Source organism: Pteronotus mesoamericanus, unplaced genomic scaffold (genome assembly GCF_021234165.1).
Source record: "Pteronotus mesoamericanus isolate MK-2021 breed Mesoamerican mustached bat unplaced genomic scaffold, CSHL_Meso_final contig_105, whole genome shotgun sequence".
Classification (NCBI taxonomy): Eukaryota; Metazoa; Chordata; class Mammalia; order Chiroptera; family Mormoopidae; genus Pteronotus; species Pteronotus mesoamericanus.
Genome location: NW_026555006.1, coordinates 3061501 through 3083842, shown reverse-complemented (window position 1 = coordinate 3083842; position 22342 = coordinate 3061501). Strand labels below are relative to the sequence as shown.

The 22342-nt window shown below is 36.5% G+C and overlaps 1 protein-coding gene across 1 annotated transcript in view; it reads left to right on the top strand.

The window, feature by feature from the left end:
* The first annotated feature begins 5518 nt into the window (after nucleotides 1-5518).
* The window catches only part of FAF1 (Fas associated factor 1), a 394387-nt gene continuing 377563 nt past the window's right edge, over nucleotides 5519-22342 (top strand). The window contains exon 1 of the mRNA XM_054572862.1: nucleotides 5519-5975. Within this exon, the coding sequence (XP_054428837.1) occupies nucleotides 5931-5975 (45 nt within the window). The 5' untranslated portion in view covers nucleotides 5519-5930. The remainder of the gene's footprint in view (nucleotides 5976-22342) is intronic.

The window sequence follows — 22342 nt, the reverse complement described above, 5'->3', positions numbered from 1 at the left end:
CTAACACGGTTACATGATGCATCAAGTGGTCAAAATGAAACCAAGCAAAAAATGACAAGTGGTCTAATTAGTCGGCTTCTAGCAAGCATATCCTCAAGCAACATCTGTACTCAGCTCCTTGAAGTATACTGGGGATATTAGCAACAAAAACACCAGAAACATCTGGATAATCATGTAGCAACAGATTGGCTGGTACGTGTGTGTGGGGGGTCGTGTAAACTGGGAGGAATCTGGCAGTGTTTTCTTTAACTGAATTGTTGAGAAAAAAAATAACCAGAGCTTTTTTCTTAGGTAACTAAACTTGAAATGTGAATCAAGCGTGAACTACACCACAAGAAATTAACTCTTCTCTTTTCTTACACTTATTTAGACATTTGAAATAGAACATTTAGGATTCCATTTTCTTACCAGTAAATACCATAAATAATACAACTTACTTTTGATTATTCTGGGGGACTTACTATGTAATTTTTTTAATGCATCCGGAGGGTGTGATGATAGAGTAGCACTGTTGGCTGATAAAAGATAACTGGCATTAATCCAATTGATGAGAATTGTTTTCTAGGATTATTATGGTTTCTTGCTAAGAGAAGATACTGTAATGAGGAAGAAAACTATAATTCATTTTAACACATTGGTACACATGTTATAATTTTCATGAAATAAAGTACTTCTGCTGAGTAACAGTAAATAAAATTTATGGCAATTTAAGAGGCATACAGTAGAGCTAGATTAAGATTTTTGGAGGTACTAAGCACTGAAAAGGTTTTGATGTCTTATCACCTCACCGCATATGTAAATAAAATAAAAATAATACTAAACAAAAAAAAAGTGTAAAAAAGTCCAACAAAGTTGCTTTTGCTGAAATATTAAATCCTTTTAGGAAAGTATTTTTGTTTATTTTTTACTCTGATGTACCTGGTGCCCTAAAGCATAGATATGCTTAGTCTGCTTATTGTGTAAATTAGACGTGGTAGCACAGAGGTTTTAGTCTTAGCTCAGAGAGCATAAGTAAGCACTCCAAAGTCCCTCCAATGAAAATGTAATATTCATTGAGCGCCAGTTCACTGAAGTAGATTCAAAAGTATCTCTGCCTTCAGTTAGCTTATATTCTAACATGGTATACAAGAAAGATTCACAATTAAGTATCTATATATTGAAAATAGTGGTTTTTCTTTTAACGTAGTAATGATATATTAATCAAATACTGAAAATAGAGGCTTTATAGTTGGATATTAAATACTTATTGTCATGAAATTTTTTTTCAGCAGTTCATGCACATTTTAAAGGGTTTATAGAAATATAATTTAATCAGATTACTTTGTGACTTTTCCTCACTGCACAGTTTCTGAATGATTAAACTTATGGACATATGTATATGGTATTTACAATTTCTTTACCTAGTTTCAAAGTCTCCCTCTTTGTTGTATTTATAGATCTAAGAGAGGTGGAAAACAGACGGGTATCCCATGGGGGACCTTTTAATCATTTCATAATTGTGGCTTTGGCATTTTATTTCTGAGATTCAGCAGGCTTTTTCATGTGGGTACTCACATCACTTATGGAAGTGTTTTTTTGTAAAAGTAAGAAAAAATATTGTCCAGTAAGCAACTCAGAAGCTTAAACATAATAGCAATAATTAATATTTGTATAGTGTTTCATGGTTATAAAATGTGATGCACACATGATTTAACCTTTACAACAACTCTTTGAGGTGAAATAATTATCCTTGTTTTTTCAGGTTGAAGGAATTGAGGCCTATAGAAATTGTGACTTAAAGCCATTAAGTTGTGGATATAGAATTTATACTCAGATCTTGAGGCCCCAAATCTTATGCCTCTTTCATTACTTAAGAGTCCAGGATTAGGCACTAAATTACTGAAGAATATTAAGTCATTAGATGAAATATATTTTTGATTACTTAAGTGTGGATCTAACACTGTAGTAGTATTAATCATCTAATGAATTATAATTGCCTAGTATTGTTAAGAACCTTGGTTAACTTAACCAAAGGCTCAAGGTTAACATCACCAGTAATAAGTCATTTTGATATCATGTGATGAGAATACATCACCTTTATAGTGTTCTTCCCCCAAATCCATAAACTCAGGGTAATTCAGAAAAAACATCAGACAAACCCAAACCAAGGGACATTAAATAACGTTCCTAATCACTACTCTTCAAAAATCAAGACTGAGGAAATGTCACAGATTGGAAGAAGCTAATGAAAAATGATGACTAAATGTAATCTAAATGTAATGGTATTCTGGATTGAACCTGGAACAGAAAAAGGGCATTAATGTAAACATCCAAATAGAATATCCTGAATATAAGTAATTGTATAGTACCAATGTTAATTTCTTAGTTTTGATAGCTGTACCATGGTTGTGTAAGATGATAACATTAGATGAAGCTGGATAAAGGTATACAGGAACATTCTGTGCTATCTTTGCAACTATTCTATAAACCTAAGATTTCAAATAAAAGTTTAGCCTAATAACTACAAATAAACTTTATTATATATATTTTAGAGAAAGATGGAAAAAATTTCCTTTTAAAAGGTTAATGAATATCAAAGAACATGGAGATTCTAAAAAAAGGTCTATACAGTGTTTGAATTAGGCTGGGCCATGAGTTAATGTAGTAGACCAACTATGAGAATGGATAGATTAAAATTATTTTTCTTTGTTTATGTTTATTTACAGAGAATCTATATATATTTTTATTCTCTCAGTATGTAACACTGAAATGACATAGTTTCTCTTAAGGGAGGAATTCTGGAGAAATGAAAAGTGAATTTTCCTCCTTAATTCAGTGTTTATTTTTCTTTTATTCCTTTTCCTATAGAGGGCAATTACTGTGGATACTGGCTATCCAAACATGAAGAGGTAGGTCATAGGGAAGAATCAGTTTCATCAGGAACTGCACAAACTTTGCAGCATGGAGGGTGAATTTCAGGGAGGCAACAGGGTAAGTGGAAAGAGCACTAGTTTTGACCTAGGTCTGTCACTTCGTAGCATGACTTTGGGAAAATTCTTAACCTCTCAGAGCAGCTTTTTATGCTGTAAAATGGTGGTTGCAAGAATTAAATGAGATAAGTGTGTGAAGTACCTGTACATTCTAGACACCCAATAAAAATTAATTCAATAGTATTAGTTATTATCTACTCAAAACCTTATTGTGTATGAACTACGGTGAATATAAAAACATATGGGATGAAATGGTTTATAATCTCAAGGAACTTTCAACCTTTGGGGAGAGATTAAAACATGCACAGATGAAACAATTAGAGAAAAAATTAACAAATTTTATTAGAGTATTAAATTGTGTTATAAGATAGTGAAAGCAGTGATTAGAAAGAAGAATCCTGTTAGCTTAAGTTTTATGAAAGAGGTGGTCCTGAGAAAAGCATTTAGGAATTGATATACGGAATAATAACAATTGATATGTTTAGTGATCTTTAAGGTTTTTGAAGAGTTTTCACAAGTATTATATTACTCAGTATTCACTATACTCTATGAGATAAGTTTTATAAATTCCATTTTAGAGATAAAGAAATTGAGACTCAGTTTTTTTTTGTTTTTTTTTGTTAAGGGGCAGAGTTAGAACTCAAGCCTAGTAAATGCTGACTATGAAATATATACTTATTTTGTAAAAGTATTTTATGTTTCGCATGCATTTTCTTAATTGTTTTCTCATCACCTGAAATGGTCATGTCAGAAACTGAAGTTAGAGAGACTAAGTGACACATCTAAGTTCCCCCAACTAATTAGTTGGGAAAGCAGTACTAGAACCTACATGTCTTAATGTGTAGGGTATTTCCATTTTCCTATATTACTACAATGTTTTAATTTCCAGATAGCCAGAACAGAGGGAGAAACAGTACAGCACTGGATGTGAATAGGCTTTTTTTCCCCCGTCATCACAGAGAAAAACCTCAACTTATCAGGACTGCCTTATCCCTGTATCTAGAGACACTTATTCACCTGCCTTGGTGCTGAGAGTGACATATATGAATGGGACAACTGAATGGCTACACTTAAATTGCAGTACTGTATTTCATCTCATGATTCACATTCTAGCTATATTTTGAAATTATTTCCTTAGGGATGGCAATTAAACAAACTCTTCAATGCATGTGAGTATGGAGGGTTCTATTCCTTTCCTAATTAATTCTGGTCTAAATACAGATTATCACAGAGAGTTGTAGGCCAGACTCTTTTCACTTTAAGAAAACACACAGAATAAACCTAGGTCTTGAGAACACCCTAGTGCTCTTCTTTGTGTTCAGGGAACACAAAGACCCAGGCCTTGGTTCTATATGATGATTTCACTAGTCTGTATTTTAACTCTACAGCACAAAATCAGCAATCCTATTTCACATTTTCAGGATTTTACATACTTTCCAAGGCAAGTAAATGCTCCGTTACACTTCAAAGGTGATATTTTCCCATGTCAAAGTTGAACATAATCCTAGTAACTCTTCCTCCAGTCAGGAGGACAATTACAAATTGTCACACTTCTTTGTACCTAGTCTTTTGGCTATTCTTGGCTCAAAGCCTGCCAATTTCTTTCTTTTCCCTTTTTTTAAAGATTTTATTTATTTACTTTTAGAGAAAGGGGAAGGGAAAGAGAAGGGAAGAGAAACATCATATGAGAAACATCTATGGCTGCCTTTCTCATGCTTCCAACCTGGGACCTGGACTGAAATCCAGGCAAGTGCCCTGACCAGGAATGGAACCTTTCACTTTGCGGGAGGAATCCCAACCAACTGGGCCACACCGTGAGGTCTCGAAGCCTGTCAATTTCTGACTATTAGTTGAAAATTTTAGTAATTGGTTATTTCTTCACTTGTGAAAGTACCTTAAACAGACCGGGTAAATTCAAAGCTGGACTCAAGTTTTCCCCATTTGCAAGATGAATCTCTGATTTAAAAAATAGTAGAAAGGTTTTTTACTTCTCATAAGTAACAAGTAAACGCTCATCTTTTTCTTGAGGTGGATATTATTTCTCAGCTTCCACGTCTGCCCATGTCTAACCTCTGAGGGTGCAGGCTTCTGGGGGGATTAGGATTAAGTGTGACAGTGCGTGAACTGATTTTGACACTGACGTTGAATGTAAAAGACTATATGAAGTTGTATTTCGGTGAAGCTTTGTTAGAGAAAATGCACATTTATGAAATGCTGTTTGTTAGACGGATTGTCAGAGTGCGCTGAGTTGGTTTGAGGCTTGATGTGTATATGCGTGACTGTAACCACGTAAAGCACAGAATCTGATCTCCGCCCCAGCAAGGGGGAAGAGGTACCGCGAAGCCTTTGCTTAATTTCAAACCGGAATAACCTGTTGCGGGACTCCCGCAGTTGTAGTTTAGCGTCCCCACCAGCGGCGCGCCTATCCCCGCCTGGTAGTGGCAAGCCCAGCACTTGACAGAAGGGCAGTCACGTGGCAGCCGCAAAGCGTCGCTTTGCGACCTCGATGACAGGCAAAATGTGCGACAGCCGTGGTGCAGGCCAACCAGGGGCGGAGGCGGCTGCGCCGTTCACCAGCCTGCTGGTTCGCTCGGTTTCCCCGCCCCCGCTAGTCTCGCCACGGCTGAAGGGAGCTGAATGCGTGCTGTCGCAGCCTGACCTCATCCTGGCCGGCTATAGTAAGACCGGTCCCGCATCCAAACCAACCTCGCTGTCGGGGCGTCTGCGGCGCGGGCTCCGCGGGGCGCAGGCGAGCGGCCCAGGCTCCTGAAGGTTACCGAGTGCATGAGCCCCTAACCTCCCGCGCTGCCCCGCCCGCCGGCCCGCCGGCCCGCCCGCCGGCTCGCCCGCCCGCCCCTTGGCGCCCGGCGGTGGCGGCGGCGGCGGAGACGGCCGCAGGAGGCGCCGTCTCCCTCCCAGGTGCGCGCTTCGCTCCCGGAGCCGCGGAACTCGGTGGCCGCCATGGCGTCCAACATGGACCGGGAGATGATCCTGGCGGATTTTCAGGTGAAGTATCTGGCCCTGTCCCCCTCCCACATCAAACCTCGTAGGTTCCTGGTGCCAGAAGGGTGGCCTCTTCCCAGCGTTTATTTGAGCACTGCAGTGGTTTGGGGTTTTATACGGTATGTGGTTTGGGTGTGTGTGTGTGCTGAGCCATGGGGAACGTGTAATTCATAGGCTATGTATGTTGTATATGTGCAAAATGTGTTCTGTACGGCTTGAATGGGATTTGTAGGGTGAAGGGGTGTTATGGTAATTGGGTTATGTATGTGGACTGTGTAGTGTTTCCTGTATTATATGCAGCATGTGTAGAATTGGGGTGTATTAAGTGTGGGGCTTTTAAGTATGTGGTGTTTTGGGTCAGGAGTTTGGGTTGTTCCATGAGAGTGTGTTGTATGGGTGTGGAGCGTATGATGTGGGTGTGTTGTGTTTAGGAGAGAGTTAAAAAGAATGGTGAGGAGGAGGTGGTGAGGGTAGCGGGGCATCCTGGTCGGTTTCAAGAAGAAATAAACATTTGAGGCTCTGATGCTTTATTGGAATCTTTGGAGGGTAGGAAGATTAGCAGGAGGCAGATAAATTATATATACCACAGTATCTTTGCAGTGAATTTACAAACTTAATAAATTATTAATTCATATTTACAGATTCTCCTTTCCTGTACATTTGAATTGCTTGGTTGGTGTCCTTTTTCCGCGAATAATTTAAAGGCTAGTGACACTGGCATATCATAGGGAGGCCTTTTGAAAGTAGAGCTGTATGCATTATGAAAGACTTGGAGTTAGAACCAATACCCTGTGAACACCACCTTTGGCTTTTTGAGTTTGGTGAAAATATTGTAGTTAGATCTTTTTAACCATTCATTTTTGGCATTGAGTTGGAAGCAGTTGTTATATACAGGCAGACTTTCCCCTCTTTCTTTAAGACTGTCACTGGTGCACATAGTCTAACACCGGCATTTTAGGCAGTATTTTACCTAACTGAGATTTTGTTGGGCTTTTCTCCCTCATTGAGTCTTTGACTTTTTTTAAGTTTATTTTTTTTCAAGTTAATATTCTGATGGCCCTTTCCAGAGTTTGGTTTTTTGATTACCCAGTGGTATTTGTTATTAGGAATATGCACATTTCTGCATTTGATTATATTGTAACTTCCAAATTCACATAAAAAGAAGTGTTCAGAAATTAAAAGTTGACCACAAGATTTTGGTGTTCTGTAGGATTAGGATTGGCCTGAGATATTTTTTCCTGCCTAAATCTTTTCATCATTCTTTCCCCCACGCCAATGCAGTTGTTTATCTAATGTGAAATTCACTTGTTTGAAAAAGGACTCTCTATTTCAAAGAGCAGTTTTATCCTATTATAAAATTTTTATGTTCTGATATGAAAGACTTTAGAAAGTGACAAAGTGTAGTTTACCTTATTAAAAGCTTTAAGGTAATTATAACTTTGTTTTTATTTCCCAAACTTTTCTTCCTCTAATTACTTGTAGTGGCTCTCTTCTTTTTTCTTTTGCTTACATTTTTTTCTTTTATTTCTTGGTCTTTTTGTTTGTTTGTTTGCTCTCTTCTTGTGATAATTATCAGCATGATGTGCATTGTGAACCTTATATTGGCCAAGGACAGGAAGTTTAGGATTCTTGTAGTTAGAGGCAAAGTAAGATTTTTCTGACAACCATTTGATTACATTAATACATGAAGTTTTTCTCTTCAAACCAATGGCAGTTTGTGAATCAATTATTTACAAAATGGAAAAAAGCATTGGCAATGAACAATTGTTTGCTAAATGGTGGAGCTAATTTCATATTATTAAATAGGTAAGAAAACATTATGATAAAATAAAAAGTTACTTAGAAAACTATACACATCTTATGCACATTAGCCTTTTTTTGTGTAGGAACCTTGTATTCTTACAAATGATGATTCCAGATCAGTTTGCTCTTGTGGACTTCGTTTTAAAATGAACTGTTCTTTCTATTTTTTAATATCATACTAGATTTTTTATAGGATTAACTTTTAAAATTAGCATTTATCCAGTTATTAGAACCAGATAATGTATTTATTTATTTATTTATTTTTAGAGAGAGGGCAAGGGAGGGAGTAAAGGAGGGAGGGAAACATCGATGTATGATAGATCAGTTGCCTTTCACAAGCCCCCAACTGGGGACCTGGCCTGCGACCCAGGCATGTGTCCTGACTGGGGGGTTGAACTTGTGACCTTTTGGTTCACAGGCCAGCACTCAGTCCACTGAGCCACACCACCTACGGTAGAACCAGGTAATTTATGTTAAAGTGCAGCTGAAGACTTGGAATGTGGATACTTGGATGATACTGATTTCTTCTGTAACTGGGTAAATCAATTTCCCCACTCAAAAGTGAACATAGTAAAATTATATTCTATTTACTTCGTATGATCATGAAAATAAAAAAATAGTTTTGAGAGCTCAGTTTTTCCTTTGTAGATAGGGACTTGATTTTAAATATGATTAGATTTTAAAAATAAAGTTTTAGATTTTGATTATTGCTGGATAATAGGTTCTTATAAATTCAGTGTCTAAATATGGAAAAACTTTTGAGAAGGGTTTTTGTATTGCCTTCAACTATTTCAACTCAATAGAGAAGGAATTTATGTTGAAATTAGTGGAGGAGTGGATAACAATCATGTGAGGTAAATAGAACATAATTTTACTTTGTTCAAGTTTTGATGAGGAAACTGATTTGCTCAGTTATGGAAGAAACTAGTGTCATTCATGTATGCAGATTCCAAGTCTTGAATATAATTATATACATACAGATATTTATATATACACACATATAAATAAATAAAACCTGGTTTCTTATAAGTGGATGGAAGATTACAGCTGAGGCTTAATGGGATAAGTCTGGGACTTTGTAGGTGAGTGAACTCATCACAAAGCAAATATGTTCCAAATTGTCCTCTAAAAGATTTTTTTCCACCAAATAAAAACAGCTCCCAATTAAAACAAAATTTAAATTGTGGTGAAATACACATAACATTAAGTTTGCCATCTTAACCATTTGTAAGTGTCCTGTTTAGTGATGTTAAGTTTATTCATTTTTGGCAACTGTTACCACCATCTATCTCCAGAACTCTATCTTGCAGGACTGTAACTTATTAAATAGTAATTTCTCATTCTTTCCTCTTTCCAGCCCCTGGCAACCATTGTTCTATTTTCTGTCTCTATGAATGTAAATACTCTAGGTAACTCATGTAAGTGGAATCATATAGTATTTGTCCTTTTGTGACTGGCCTATTTCACTTTATAATGTCTCCAGTGTTCATATTGTAGCATGTGTCAGAATGTCCTTTTTAAGGCTGAATAATATTACATTGTATATATATACACCACATTTTTTTATCCATTTATCTGCTAATGGACACTTTTTTCCATATTTTGGCTATTGTGAATCATTAATGCAGCTATGAACATGGTGTACAAATATGTGTTCAAGTCCTTGCTTTTAGTTCTTTTGGGTATATACCCAGAAGTAGAATTCTAGATCATATGGTATTTTCACTTTTGATTATTTTTGAAGAAGTGCCATACTGTTTTCCGTTGTGTCTGTACCACCAAAATTTTGAATGGATGGAATGACAGCATCCTATTTAATCAATTATTTGTAAATTCAACTCTGAGCAAGTGAGTTTAGAATTTGGAATAGTCTAATAAAAATCAACTTTAAATGTAAATAATGTTAGTATAATATGTTGCTGGTAAAGGAATGAATAGCCTAGTACACCTACAGTTTTGGCTGGTCAGAGTTAGGAGGAGGTGTAAAGGAATTTCCTGGGTTTAGAAAACAGGCAGGCATTGATGAATCATGAGATATTTTTTCTTTCTTAATGTCTTGTTGTAACAAAGAGAGGCATTCAGGTGAAAGTTCCAAATCTTACTCTTTTTGTAATTGAGAATTCTTTAACTTTTTTTTTTAAGGTTAGGTGTAGAGCAAAAATCATTTGATCAAACTAACTTTTGAAACTGTTTTTGGTTTGTTTACAGATGCAAAAATAGTTATCCAAACAGAATTGAAGTTATCAAATTATTAGTTATTTCTTAACTTTGGGTCCAGATGAACTAAAAATGAGTTCCCCCTTTCAGTTAATGCCATGTTAATTTCTTTTTATAAAGATTAAGAGAGAGAGAGAGAGAGAGAGAAAGAGAGATCAATTTGTTGTTCCACTTATTTATGCATTCATTGGTTGATTCTTGCATGTGCCCTGACTGGGGATCAAACCTGCAACATTGGCATACTGGGACAGTGCTTTAACTAGCTGAGCTATCAGGCCACAGCTGTCATGCTAATTTCTTTTTCCTCTTAGATAACATTTTTAAAACATAATTTTTCTATTGGAGCAAAAAAGAGTGGTGTAGCCATTTAGATTAGTCTAAATGTTGGTCTCATTTAAAATATATATTTATTACTGATTCTATAAAGACATAGATCATAACACTACTTCAGTGAAGAAAAAAAAGAACAACCCACATTAGTGGTATTTTTCTTTCAGACTTTTTCAGGAACAAAACCTCATCTGCCTTGCTAAAAAGTATTCTTTTTGAACCTAGTTCCAGGGGTCAAAGATTAAGAATCCCCTTATTTCTTTTCTAATTTGGCATTGATTTTTGTTACTTTGAGTTATGTTTCCTGGTCAACACAGTTGTCCTTTTGTTTTCTCCTTCTGGCCTTTCCAGCTAGTAATACCTTTGCTGACTAAATTACTTTATACATTTTCATGTATTGGATTATCACTATGGGACTTCTAAGTTTTCATGTGTCTAACCCGTCTTTGAAACAGTCTTCCATGACACTACTGGTAACTCACTTGTAAGTAGTTTCTGCCCCTTCATAACATTTTTCCTTCTAAATGAAGCTGTAAATCCCTTTCTTTTTTAGTTTGACACAAAGAGAAACCTTTTGCAAAAGAGGGTGCCAGACTATGCAAGTAGAAATAGTATCGATCCAAAAGGATAGGATTTGAGATATTGCAGTTTAGGGACCAAACTAAGTATTCTTGAAACATAATATATGTTTATAGGGAGGTTACCTTGTGCAGGAGCTTTAGTACAATGGCCCAAAGTAGTCTTGTTACCATCCTTTCTTTCCTTTATTCACTATCCTCTTTATTTATTAGAGGAACAAATTATGTTGTTTTAGTTTTGGATTGTTGGTCATTGGGAAAATAAGGTCTTGTCATGTAGAATAAAATTTAGTTAGTGGTTAAGAACATGGACTTTGAGATCAGTTCACTTGGATTTAAATCACAGCTGTGCCACTCACTCATCTGGTGATCTTTGACAATCACTTCATGCCTGTTTGCCTCAGTTTCCCCAAATGAAAAATTATTTAATCCATGTAAAGTAATTAAGCAGTGTCTGACATAGAAAGTGTTCAATACATTATAGCTTTTATTTTCATTTTTGACAACTTTCAGGTACTTCAGAGTACTTCAGAGATCATTTATTTCCAGTTTTTCATTTATCCTTTTGTGGAAATTGAGGCCCAGAAAAAGGAAGTGACTTGTCCAGGGTGATGGGTTGATTTTAAACAAAGATTTTATCCAGATATATATAAGAGTGTTCATTTTCTAGTTTAATTTGTCAGATAGCTTGGAGTTTTAGAGGAAAACAAGACCCAACAGGCAGAAATTTCTCTAAATGATAAAACTTACATATAAAATTAACAGTGCTTATCATATAGTAGATATACTATGAGGAAGGGAGGAAGGAAAAGAAAGGAAGGAGGGACAGACAAGACTGATGGACAGATAGAGGAAGCAAGGAAGGGGCTGGCACTTTGGTCCTTCTTAGTCTGCCGTTTATTCTAGTCTAGTGCCATGTTTCTAAGCTGAAAGGTTGTTAGAGTCTTCAGATTTCTTGAGCATGGTTGGGTTGATGCTTGCTGTATGCCCAACTGATTCTATGGACTCAGCAGAACAGGGATCAGGAAATTTATCACCTATAAACTGGCTGCCTGTTTTTGTACATAAAGTTTTATTGGGACACAGCCACACCCATTCATTTACCTGTTGGTTTTGACTGGTTTCTTGGTGCAATGACAGAAGTGAATAGTTGAGACAGAAACTTTATGGCCCACAAACCTAAAATACTTACTGTCTGAGCCTTTAAGATAAAGTTATCTCCCACCCACACCTCTGATGAAACCAGTACTTTTCTTTGTAGGTTTCAGTAACTGCAAAGTATTAGAACATTTGCATGCCTCACAAAGAATTACATGGTTATATGTAATACTGTAAACATTGATGGTAACACTTCCATAGGAGGTAGTTGTTAGAACATTGCACTTAGGCAGACTAGAGCTGTAGTTTTTTTCCTAGCTTTTTGCTTTTTGTTTTTTTTGGCTGTGATTCTCAGAGAAAGTTATTTATCCTTCCCAGGTTTCAGTTATTCATTCTATAAAATTGAGGTCTGTCTGGAGCTATATCTATCAAAAAACAGAAGACTGGACTAGATCAGGTATTCACATAGAGTCTGGACAATCACTTGGCAGCAGTGGGGTTGAAGGCATTCATTTTTAATTTAGGTAATTGATCTAGATTAGGGTTCAGCAAACTACATCCTGAGGGCCAAACTATCACCTGTTTTTGTTAGTAAAGTCTTGTTGGAAGACAGTCATGCATATTAGGGTTTAGTAGTTGATTGCATGGCCTACAAAGATTAAAGTATCTTCCCTGTTGCGTACAGGGAAGTTTGCTAATCCCTGATTGAAATCAGTGGTTTTCAACTGTGGGTGATTTCTGTTCCCCAGGTGCTGTTAGGCACTATCTATAGACATTTTGGCTGTTACACCTGAGGGTTGCTACTGGCATGTAGTGGATAGTGGCCAGGGATGCTGCTAAACATTCTGTAATGCATAAGACATCCTCCCAAACTGAAGAATTATCCACCCTCAAACATCAGTAGTTCTGGAAAAGCTAGATCTAAATCAGTGGTTCCCAAACTTTAGCTTGCATAAGAAGAACTTGGACTTGTTAAACTACTGGTTGTTGGACCCCCACCTGAGAGTTTCTGTTTCAGTAAATCTTGGGAGGAGGCTGAAAGTTTGCATTTCTTCCAGGACTCAGGTCATGCTGATGCTTCTGATCCAAGGACTATACTTGAGAACAACTGATCTAGATGCCTTTTGAAGTTACGTTGATTTCTATGATTCTTTGATTTTGTGATCTTACATATTCCATTTTTATGACTTAGGAAAATTAAATATTTCAGTATATGAGCAAGTATGCTCACAACAGAATATGCTGTTTCATGACTCCATGTCTTTGAACCTCCCCTCCCCTTTTTTTCATGTCCCTTTGGAAACCTATTTAACTTTCAAATCCATCTCCTACCTTTTGCTTACAGCATCTGCGTCCAGTAGGTAGGGCTAATCATTTCTTCTTATATATTTCATGCAATTTCTCTTCATTTGAGGCTTATGTCAGATTGTCAATAATCACCTTACATATTTCTTTCCCCTACTGTCAGGTTTTTGAGTGAACAACTGCCTGAGCCTTAACCATCTCTTCCTACACTATTGAGTACGAGGTACTCAGTGCATTTTTTTGAAAGACTATTATGGTATGGTACAAATAAATAGAGTAGAATTGAACATTTTAATGTATTTTTAGGCATCTATCCTTTGCTGACATACAATTTTGAATATTAAAATCTGTCATTGAGAGAATAAAAATTGGATTGTTTTATGGAATTGAGGGTTATAACTTCAAAGTGATGCATTTATAGAAGATGTCTGGCAAAATTAACAATAATTGCATCTGCCTTTTTATATTTATGTTTATAGAGGAATAATTAAGATAGAAAGGATGAGATGTCAAGTTGTGAGAAAGAAAAGCAGAAAAGTTTGCAGGTTATGTATACCATAATGGCTTTAGAGTTAGGTTTCAGTCACTTATTTTGTTTTGTTGTTTTCCCTCTCTGCAATTTACCCTGGTTCCTTGGACTCTTTAATGATTGACCTGTAACAGACGTGTTACTGACAGGAAAGCTTTGCCACTGTGCCCTTGAGGCTCTCCACCCTCTTTCTCTCCCATGGAAACTAAAATTAAAATGCTCATTTGTGAGTCTGTCCCCATTTTCCTTGTTTACTCCCTACCCCTAGCAATCACCATGCTGTTGTCCATGCCCATGAGTCCTTTTCCTTTTGATCAGTCTCTCCGCCTCTAAGCCATCCCCCCATCTGTCATCCTGTTCTCCATTTATGAATCTGTCATTAAGGACATGGACAACAGTGTGGTGATTGCTGGGGGGAGGGGAACATAAGGGAACTAAGTGATAATGGAAAAGAAAAATAAAGATTAAATTTATAAAAAAGCTCAATCATGTCTCTGCTTCACTTTAATTACATGCCAAAGGATACAAGTAGAAGTGACTTAAAAAAAAAAGTTCAGCCATGGGGGAGGAATAATAACATTAACATTTATTTATTTAATGTATCCCAGGCATAAACAGCACTGGCCACCAACGCAGGCATCAAGTTAGGATGAACTAAGGGCTGTGCATCTGCTTTGCTCCTGACTGAGATAAGAGCAAATCCACCAATCAGGTGTCCTTGTCCATAGCCAGGGGCTAGCATCTAGCTTTTGATTGCTTTGTATGTGCCATCTACTGTGCTAGATTCTTAACATCTAAGAGCTGTGACCTTGTGTTGGTATCCAATGATACAGTTTTCCCTGGTTTCTGTATGTCTTGTGAGCAGAAGCACTGACTGCTTTTGTTTCTCTGTTCAAGGATGTCTGTGTAGTGAGAAGCCTTGGAAGATAGTGTCTCCCTTTGGAGCAAAGGGCAGACATGTGTAGTATCCATTTATTTATTTATTTATTTATTTATTTAGAGTTTAAAGTGAAAATGAGTTTATTAGTGAAGCAGTGGGACAGAGAGTTGGCTACTCCACAGACAGAGCATCCCATAGTATCCCTTTTAAAAGATTTGGGTTCTCTAGGCTCTGGGTTCCTCTCCTCTAATGCAGTCCACTGCATGTGCAGGTGTCAGTTGGCCTACTTTGTGTCTCCCTGTGGGAAACAGGACTGGGGAACGCGTAAGAAAATGCTGATATTCTGACTACAGATATTGGCATGAGTCATAAAGTTCATTTTCTCCAATCTAGGAGGCTAGGTCTTTGGCCAGCACCCATGAAACTGGGCAGGTTAACTTGTTAGCTTGCAAGTATGGTAATTCTCAGATCCTTCATTGCTCTTAATAGTTTTGGTAAGAAGATAGAATGTTGACAGACACATGACTTTTTGAAAGGAAGGGTGAGGGTCCCATGGGCTGGTTAGCAGAATTTAGGGGAAGCCCATGGGAATTGGTAGCAAACATGTTGACCAAATTGTTAAGTGGTTCTCTCTACTTTGTTGCCTGTTAATGAGGAGGAATTAGGGAGGTGGTTACAGACTGAGGACCAAGAAGTAGTTTGAAATACAGTTGCCTGAACATTCCTCTGGTTGTTGCTGACTCTCAAATATTCTCTCTGGTAGGTTTCCCCCCTCCCCCAACAATCTATCTGTTTGTAACAACTAGTAAGTGCTAAGATTTGTCCTGGCTAGGCAGAAGTTTCTGCCTCTGTTTGACAACACTTACAGACATTTGTACATCTGCACCTACACTTACCTGTGAAAGGAGGCAAATTTGCAACCTCTGTTGGAAGAAAGCAAAGTTGTTAAAACTTTCACTGCTTTGTCTGAGATGAGAAGATGGGGGTCGATAATGTCTTATAGCTCAATCTCTCCTTTAAAGGAAGCTTTATTTCCTATATCATTGTTTCAAGCAAAGCCACTGACTCTGTGCAGTCCTCAGTTCATAGAGATTTACCTAAACCTGGGCCTGGTGTGTCAGTGATTCAGCCAGGCTGAAACTGATTGTTTCTGCTCATCTGGGCATGTTCAGCCTCTGTACCGCCTATGCTGTCTGATAATGGATATGGTTGCTCTGTTCAGTGGACAGAAGACAAGGCTGTTCTTATAGCTCTGGCCATTGCTCTCTTTCATGAAACTTGTATTTCTGCTGACCCTTGGTCTGTTGCCAATGGCCCAGCTATTTGGCCTGCCACTTAGGAACTATAGACTGGCAGATTAAAGACAGCTCTCTTTGAAGCTATGAACTATGGAAACAAATTATAATTGCTGGTCAGAATGCCTGGATCACTCTTGTAGATGCCCACAGTAAGGGTCTGTTCTTTCATGAACCCTACTGGAATCAAGCCTCTGATTGAGCCTGCATTGCCTGGAGCCATTATTCTTGCCTCTGTCATTGTATCAGATATGACAGCATGTCAACTGTCATACACTGTGCAAAGGATTTTATTTTTCTGATGCAGATGGTACTACTGCATACCAGACTTGTGACTCCTGCCAAAAGTTGACCTGTTTGTTACATAATGAGAGAAGCCATCTTGCATGGGATTTGGTCCCTGCCTGCTTTTAGCAAATTGACCTTGTTGGGCCTCTGACCTCCCTCTTAGAGGTATCAGTAGTGCCTCACTGTTGTTGACATTTTTTCTGGTTATGGTGTTACTGTTCTAGTCTAGTTAGGTGACTAGACACACCATTGTGGCCCTTGAAACTAATCTCTGTTATGTTTTCAGGTTTTCTAGACCATTTGTAGTCTGATGATGATGCACTTTTTATTGCAAAAGCCATTCAACAGTAAGCTGACAGTCAAGATATTTGAGGGACCTTCCATGTTCCTTACTATCCACAGACATCTGGTATGTGGATGAATGTTGAATGTTGAACAGCTTCCTCCTTGGTAAGTCAGTTTGGTCACTGAATGCAGCTATCCCCAGAAAAGGGATCATATCGTCTTGGTCACTTACTGGGTAATGATCAGGACAGAAGGGGTAGGAAGTTATATAACTTTATTTTGACAATTCAGGATTCCATTCTGATCATTTCTGGGCATGATGCTTTTTTTTCTCTCCTAGTAGCAGCAACCCAAGACTAACCTGTTGGTACACCTTTTATGTGGCAGCTCTCCAACAGGTGGCCTAGGGGAGTCAAACTTAATTCTGGTTCAGCCACCTGGATTTTCTTTCTAGATTGATATGGTCCTAGATCATAAGGGTAATGGCTACTTGGTTGAGTACACTGCTTGCCGAATCCCTCTGTGGTGGCCCTTGTGGGTCAGTTGGGACCATAAATAGGTTTCTGTAGATTGTATAAAATTTCCTTGACCCTCATATCTGATATTTCCAAATAAAAGGCCTGAGTGTGAGTAGGAGATGATGATTGGAAAAAAGATGAAGTTACAGCTTTTAGAAGGGGAAATAATGATTTTGTGGCAGTGGAGGGGAGAGTAACAATCTAAAACACCTGGGGAGAAAATACTTTAGAATCCAGAAAGTTTGGGGAAGGGAGAGATGTTAATGTTCTGTCTTTCAGAAACACGCTGAAGCCTAATTAGCATATACCATCTAATCTATGATAGCTATTGTTATTATTCCCACTTTAAAGATGAAAAAAACGTGTAAAGAGGTTAAGTAATTATCTAATGACAGGTAGTCATAACAAGGCTGGGTTTGGCGCTCAGGTCTGCTCTACTCCAAAGTCAAGTCTACAATCTTATATATCCACATTTCTCAAATGGGTATACTAGGGAGTACTCACTCAGAGCTACCCAGTTAATAGGCACATCTTCTTGTAGCATCAATTTAAAAGACACTTAAAAAGAATTGTGATTTTAAAAAATTAAAGCAATTATCATGAAGTAAATCTAAATTTTGTACGGATTTGAAATAGAAAATGAAATTTCAAAGAAATTGTACAGATATGGCTTACTTTCCTTTGGTTCATTCTTCCCTCCTCCCATGGGGGAGTATGATTCCCTTTATCATTATGACTACAGTAGTTGAGAAAAAATAGTGAGCACTGCACTTTACAAGGGTGGCTTTAAAAAAAGAAATTGAAACTGCATCTTGGGTTTTTTTTTGTTTTTTTTTTTTTCCATTCCTTCATCCTGTTGTAGCTTTGTGGAACACACACACACACACAAAAGAAAAATAAAGTTTTCTTGGTGTCCTTCGATTTACCAAAGCTAATAGAGGGGTCAAAAGAAGAAAAAACTGGGATTCATTGATTTATGAAGTTGTATGTGGCAGTGATTGCTGTTGGGATTATTTAGTACTTCAGCAAGAATTATCCTGTCACTTTTTTTTTTAACTTCACTTTTACATTTATCAGTATCAATACAGTATTTTGTTATTATAAACCTATATTATGCTAAGTAGTTTTGTCTCATTTCTCTGGGAGTACTGTCAGTTTTCAGTATATTACTAAGGTCCTGGTAGTGGGACTTGAAACAGAAATAATGATGCTGTTGCAAAATACTAGAATTGATTCCAGCTAAGGCAAGCTGGCCCAAAGTTTTGATATCAATTTTGTTTTAAACCACATTGTATTTTAGAGAGGAATATTACTTAGTGATTATTTTGGAATAATATAATAAGAAATATTTTGCCAAAACTGACTGCATTTTTAATGAATTAACTAGATATGTTTTTTAAGTGTGATAATCTATTGACTTCTGTTTTTAAAAATAGTCATTTTTTAGAGCTATATACTGAAATATTTATGGATGAAATGATATGATGTTTTAAATTTACTTCAGAACAACCTGGGAGGGGGCCGGGGGTGGGGTTGATGGGGAGTGAAACAAGATTGTCTAATACTTGGTCATTGTTGAAAGGGATATTGTATTCATGGCTGTTCATTTTCCTATGTTGTCTACTCTTGTATATGCTTGAAAGTTTCCATCATAAGCAAGAAAGATGTTCTGCCAAAATAAAAATGACTTAGGGAAATTTTATCCTTTAGTTTAATATCTTCATTTTTAATGGATTATAGGATTGATTAGAAGGGTGATAATGAGACTATCACAAGGAATTAATAACTGCAATCATAGTGATGTTATGTAATCATTGCATTTTTATCAAAATGGTAAATTTTTGTCTATATTCTCATTAGAAAATTTAAAGTAGTTTACTAGTTAAATTTTAGTGTTTGTAAAAAGTCTTAGCTGTAGTCTTAGATTAAAGTTTCCTAAAATTAGTCAGTTTTCTAACCCAGATAATAAGTAGAAATTTGTGAAGATTTAACTTCATATTCTAAATTTGAATAACTGAAGACAAGTGTTCTTTTAGCAAAGAGATGTGAATAATTTTTGTAAACCCAACATTCAAACAAAATCAGAAACCTAAAATGATACAAAAAATGTATTAAACAAAAGGAGAGCCCGATTAGATGATGTGTCATTTTCTCTATGTATTGTTATAATCTGTTTTTGCAATGACTTTTTACTCTTTACTCTGCCTTTATTATCCCAACAGAACAGTATGTGATGATAGTGCTTATGACTTTATTTTAAGAACAGAGAAATGCTATGTAAGTTATTAGTCTTTCCACTTAAATGTGCATGGAACATATGCAAAGTTAAAACATGGACTATACCAAAAAAAGTATGTTTTTATTAAGATTAAAGATTTTGTTAGATCACCAACCTTACTTACAATTCAGGAGTAACTTAATTTGCTAAGGTCAAAATATTACTATGCCAAGAAACAGCTAAATGCTCTCCTGGCATGTCTACTAGAGGATTTTAATTTCTTTGCCTTTAAAAAAAATAAAAATCTATACATTGTGTGTGTGTGTGTGTGTGTGTGTGTGTGTGTATGTGTGTGTGTGTGTGAGAGTGTGTGTGTGTGAGTGTGTGTGTGTATGTATGTTCGTGTGATTATATCAGAGCCTTGGCATTTCCAGGGGATAGATCCTGAAGGTATCCTGACTTAACATGGATACAAAGTCATCCTTTGATGAAAGGGCAGTGGCGACATACATAGCTGGCCCTAGAATTTAGTACCAAATGCAGTCCTCCTGAGTTTTTACGAGACCTTCATGAAGATAACTGCAAGGAACTCCCTGCCAACCAGGGTACATTTCACAGTTACAGCTATTTCTTACCCACAGGAAGAGTATGAAATTGTAGGATTATGGATCTAGGTTGCTTTTCCATCATTGCTTTCGTAATCCCAGATAGGATGCTCTGAACTTGCTGAACAAGGCATTTACTCAGAAATACCTCTCTTTGGTTGGTATTGTGGTCAGATAAATGCAAGAAGAAAAGAAAAAGAAAGAAAGAAGATGGGACTATCATGGTGTTTTGGTGGTATTAGTAATAATTTTTGAAAAGTGCACAGTGTCTTTAATTCTTACTGCTTCTGTCTATAGGTATGTATTGAGAGTGTACTCCACCTTTATTTGTTCAACAGATAATTGAATGACTTCACATGTGTTGTGATGTGAAGATGTGAGGAATACAGAGAAATGTGTATTACTTGAAAAACATTTATTGGATACCTGCTCTGTGACAGGCATTATACTAGGTAATTGGGAGATCACTACTTCATAAATCAGCTATTATAGCTAATAAAAGTGTACCTCTTTGTAACATTGATTTACTGTAGACCTGTGTAGAATTTCTTTTCTCACCACAGGAAGGCAACTATGTTACCATTAACTCTTATCTAGCCCTAATCTTCTGGTTCTTTTCATCACTTTCATCACTTGCTTGCTTTCTTCTGGATGTGTTTACTTCTTAATGCCACCCTTCAAAGAGAAGCTGGGTAGTAAATAAAATATTCCAAAAGATGTTTGAAGTAAGGTGGAATGGCCTCTTCGCTAACTTTGTATATTCTATTACTATTAATGGGGTCACCTTACAATTTTGTTACGTATTTAATGGGCAATAACTTAAAATGCTGTATGAACAGGTAAGGCATATCTCCCTCATCTTAAATTTAATTATTTGAATTTCTCAGGCTAAGTGGAGCACTTTATAGTTATCTTTGTTAACTTCCATACCTCGACCTGTTCTTAATCATCTGTCTAGGAACTTATTCCACATCAAATTTTCCTTACATTTTCTGTGGCTTCCATCTTCTTTTTTACTGGCTCCCTCTTCTCAACCTATTTCCAATTTAAATTTTTCCACACTTCTCTCAATTTAGAATATCCTTCATTGATTTCTATGTCCTACTATGAGTGCTTCCTTTTTCTTTCTCCTTTCCCTCATTTTTCTCCTAAATGTTAATGTACCATCAGGTTCTATCCTTGTTCCCCATGCCTTGCTGCCTTACCCCATTATCTCTTCGGATAATCATCTTTTCTTTGGTTTTTAATGATTCATTATATAAGTTCTATTGACTCCCAAAGCAGCAGCCTTATCCCTCACTTCTCTTGAGCCCCATACTCAATTGCTTATATAGAATAGAGGTCAAGTTCATTGGCATGGCTAACAAAGCTCTTTGTATTTGGCCATACATATCCTATACTTTTCTTTATATGGCCTTGTGTAGCCTATACTTCTTTGTTCTGTAGTGATAATTTGATGCTTGTAATTTTCTTGAACTTATTTCATGTTTCTTTGCCTTTGCCAGATCTTCCATTGTCTGCCTCTCAGTTTTCTGTTTATTTCAAGACTCTGCATAGGCATTATCTCCTATGATGGTTTCCATGACACTCCCTTCTTTGTATTTAAAATTCTTATATATACCACGTATGTCATTGTACCTATCACATTATTTTGTAAATGTTTGTTTATTTGTCTTTCTTATTAATTTGTGAGTTTCTTATACTGAGGAACTAGATGTTATTCATTTTATTATTCCTAATGCCAACTACACTCCTAGCACATAGTGTGTTCTCATTGAATATTAAGCTGAACTGAAGTAGATAGTTTTGAGCTTGTTGAAATAAGATAAAAATGAGAAGGATATGATGGAATTTTTGAATCTTTGTTTCGTCACCAGAATATAAGCTAGATTAACTGTCATTTGCATATGTAAATGAACATCAGCCTGTTAACACTCTCCAAGTGTTTGGAATTGTGTCATATTTATTTCTGTATTGCTAGTACCTAACATAGTAATTGCCAAATGTCATGCTACCAGTGTTTATTGAACTAAAGCAAATTAAATTGAAATTAGCCAAAATGCACTCATGCTACAAAGATACAATATGGCTAGTAGCATTCATCTTTACTTCTACATATTTAAGAATAAATCAGAGAAATTTTGTTAATTGCCATGTGTTTCTGATATACAAGTAAAATGATCAAAAATTGCTTTGGCGTTATTAATTGATGATGATCACACATTTCACCTAAGGATTTATAGGCCAACATCTCTTAAGAATTTGTTCTAAAAATTTGCAATAATTGATGGCAAAGTAATAGATATGTAATTGTCATAATTTTTAAATTTTTCTCCTCTTTTGAAGTTTTAGCATTCTTCCTACTTAAAAAATAAAATCCCTGAAGATGTCCATTTGGGTATAGATTTGATTGGCAAGATT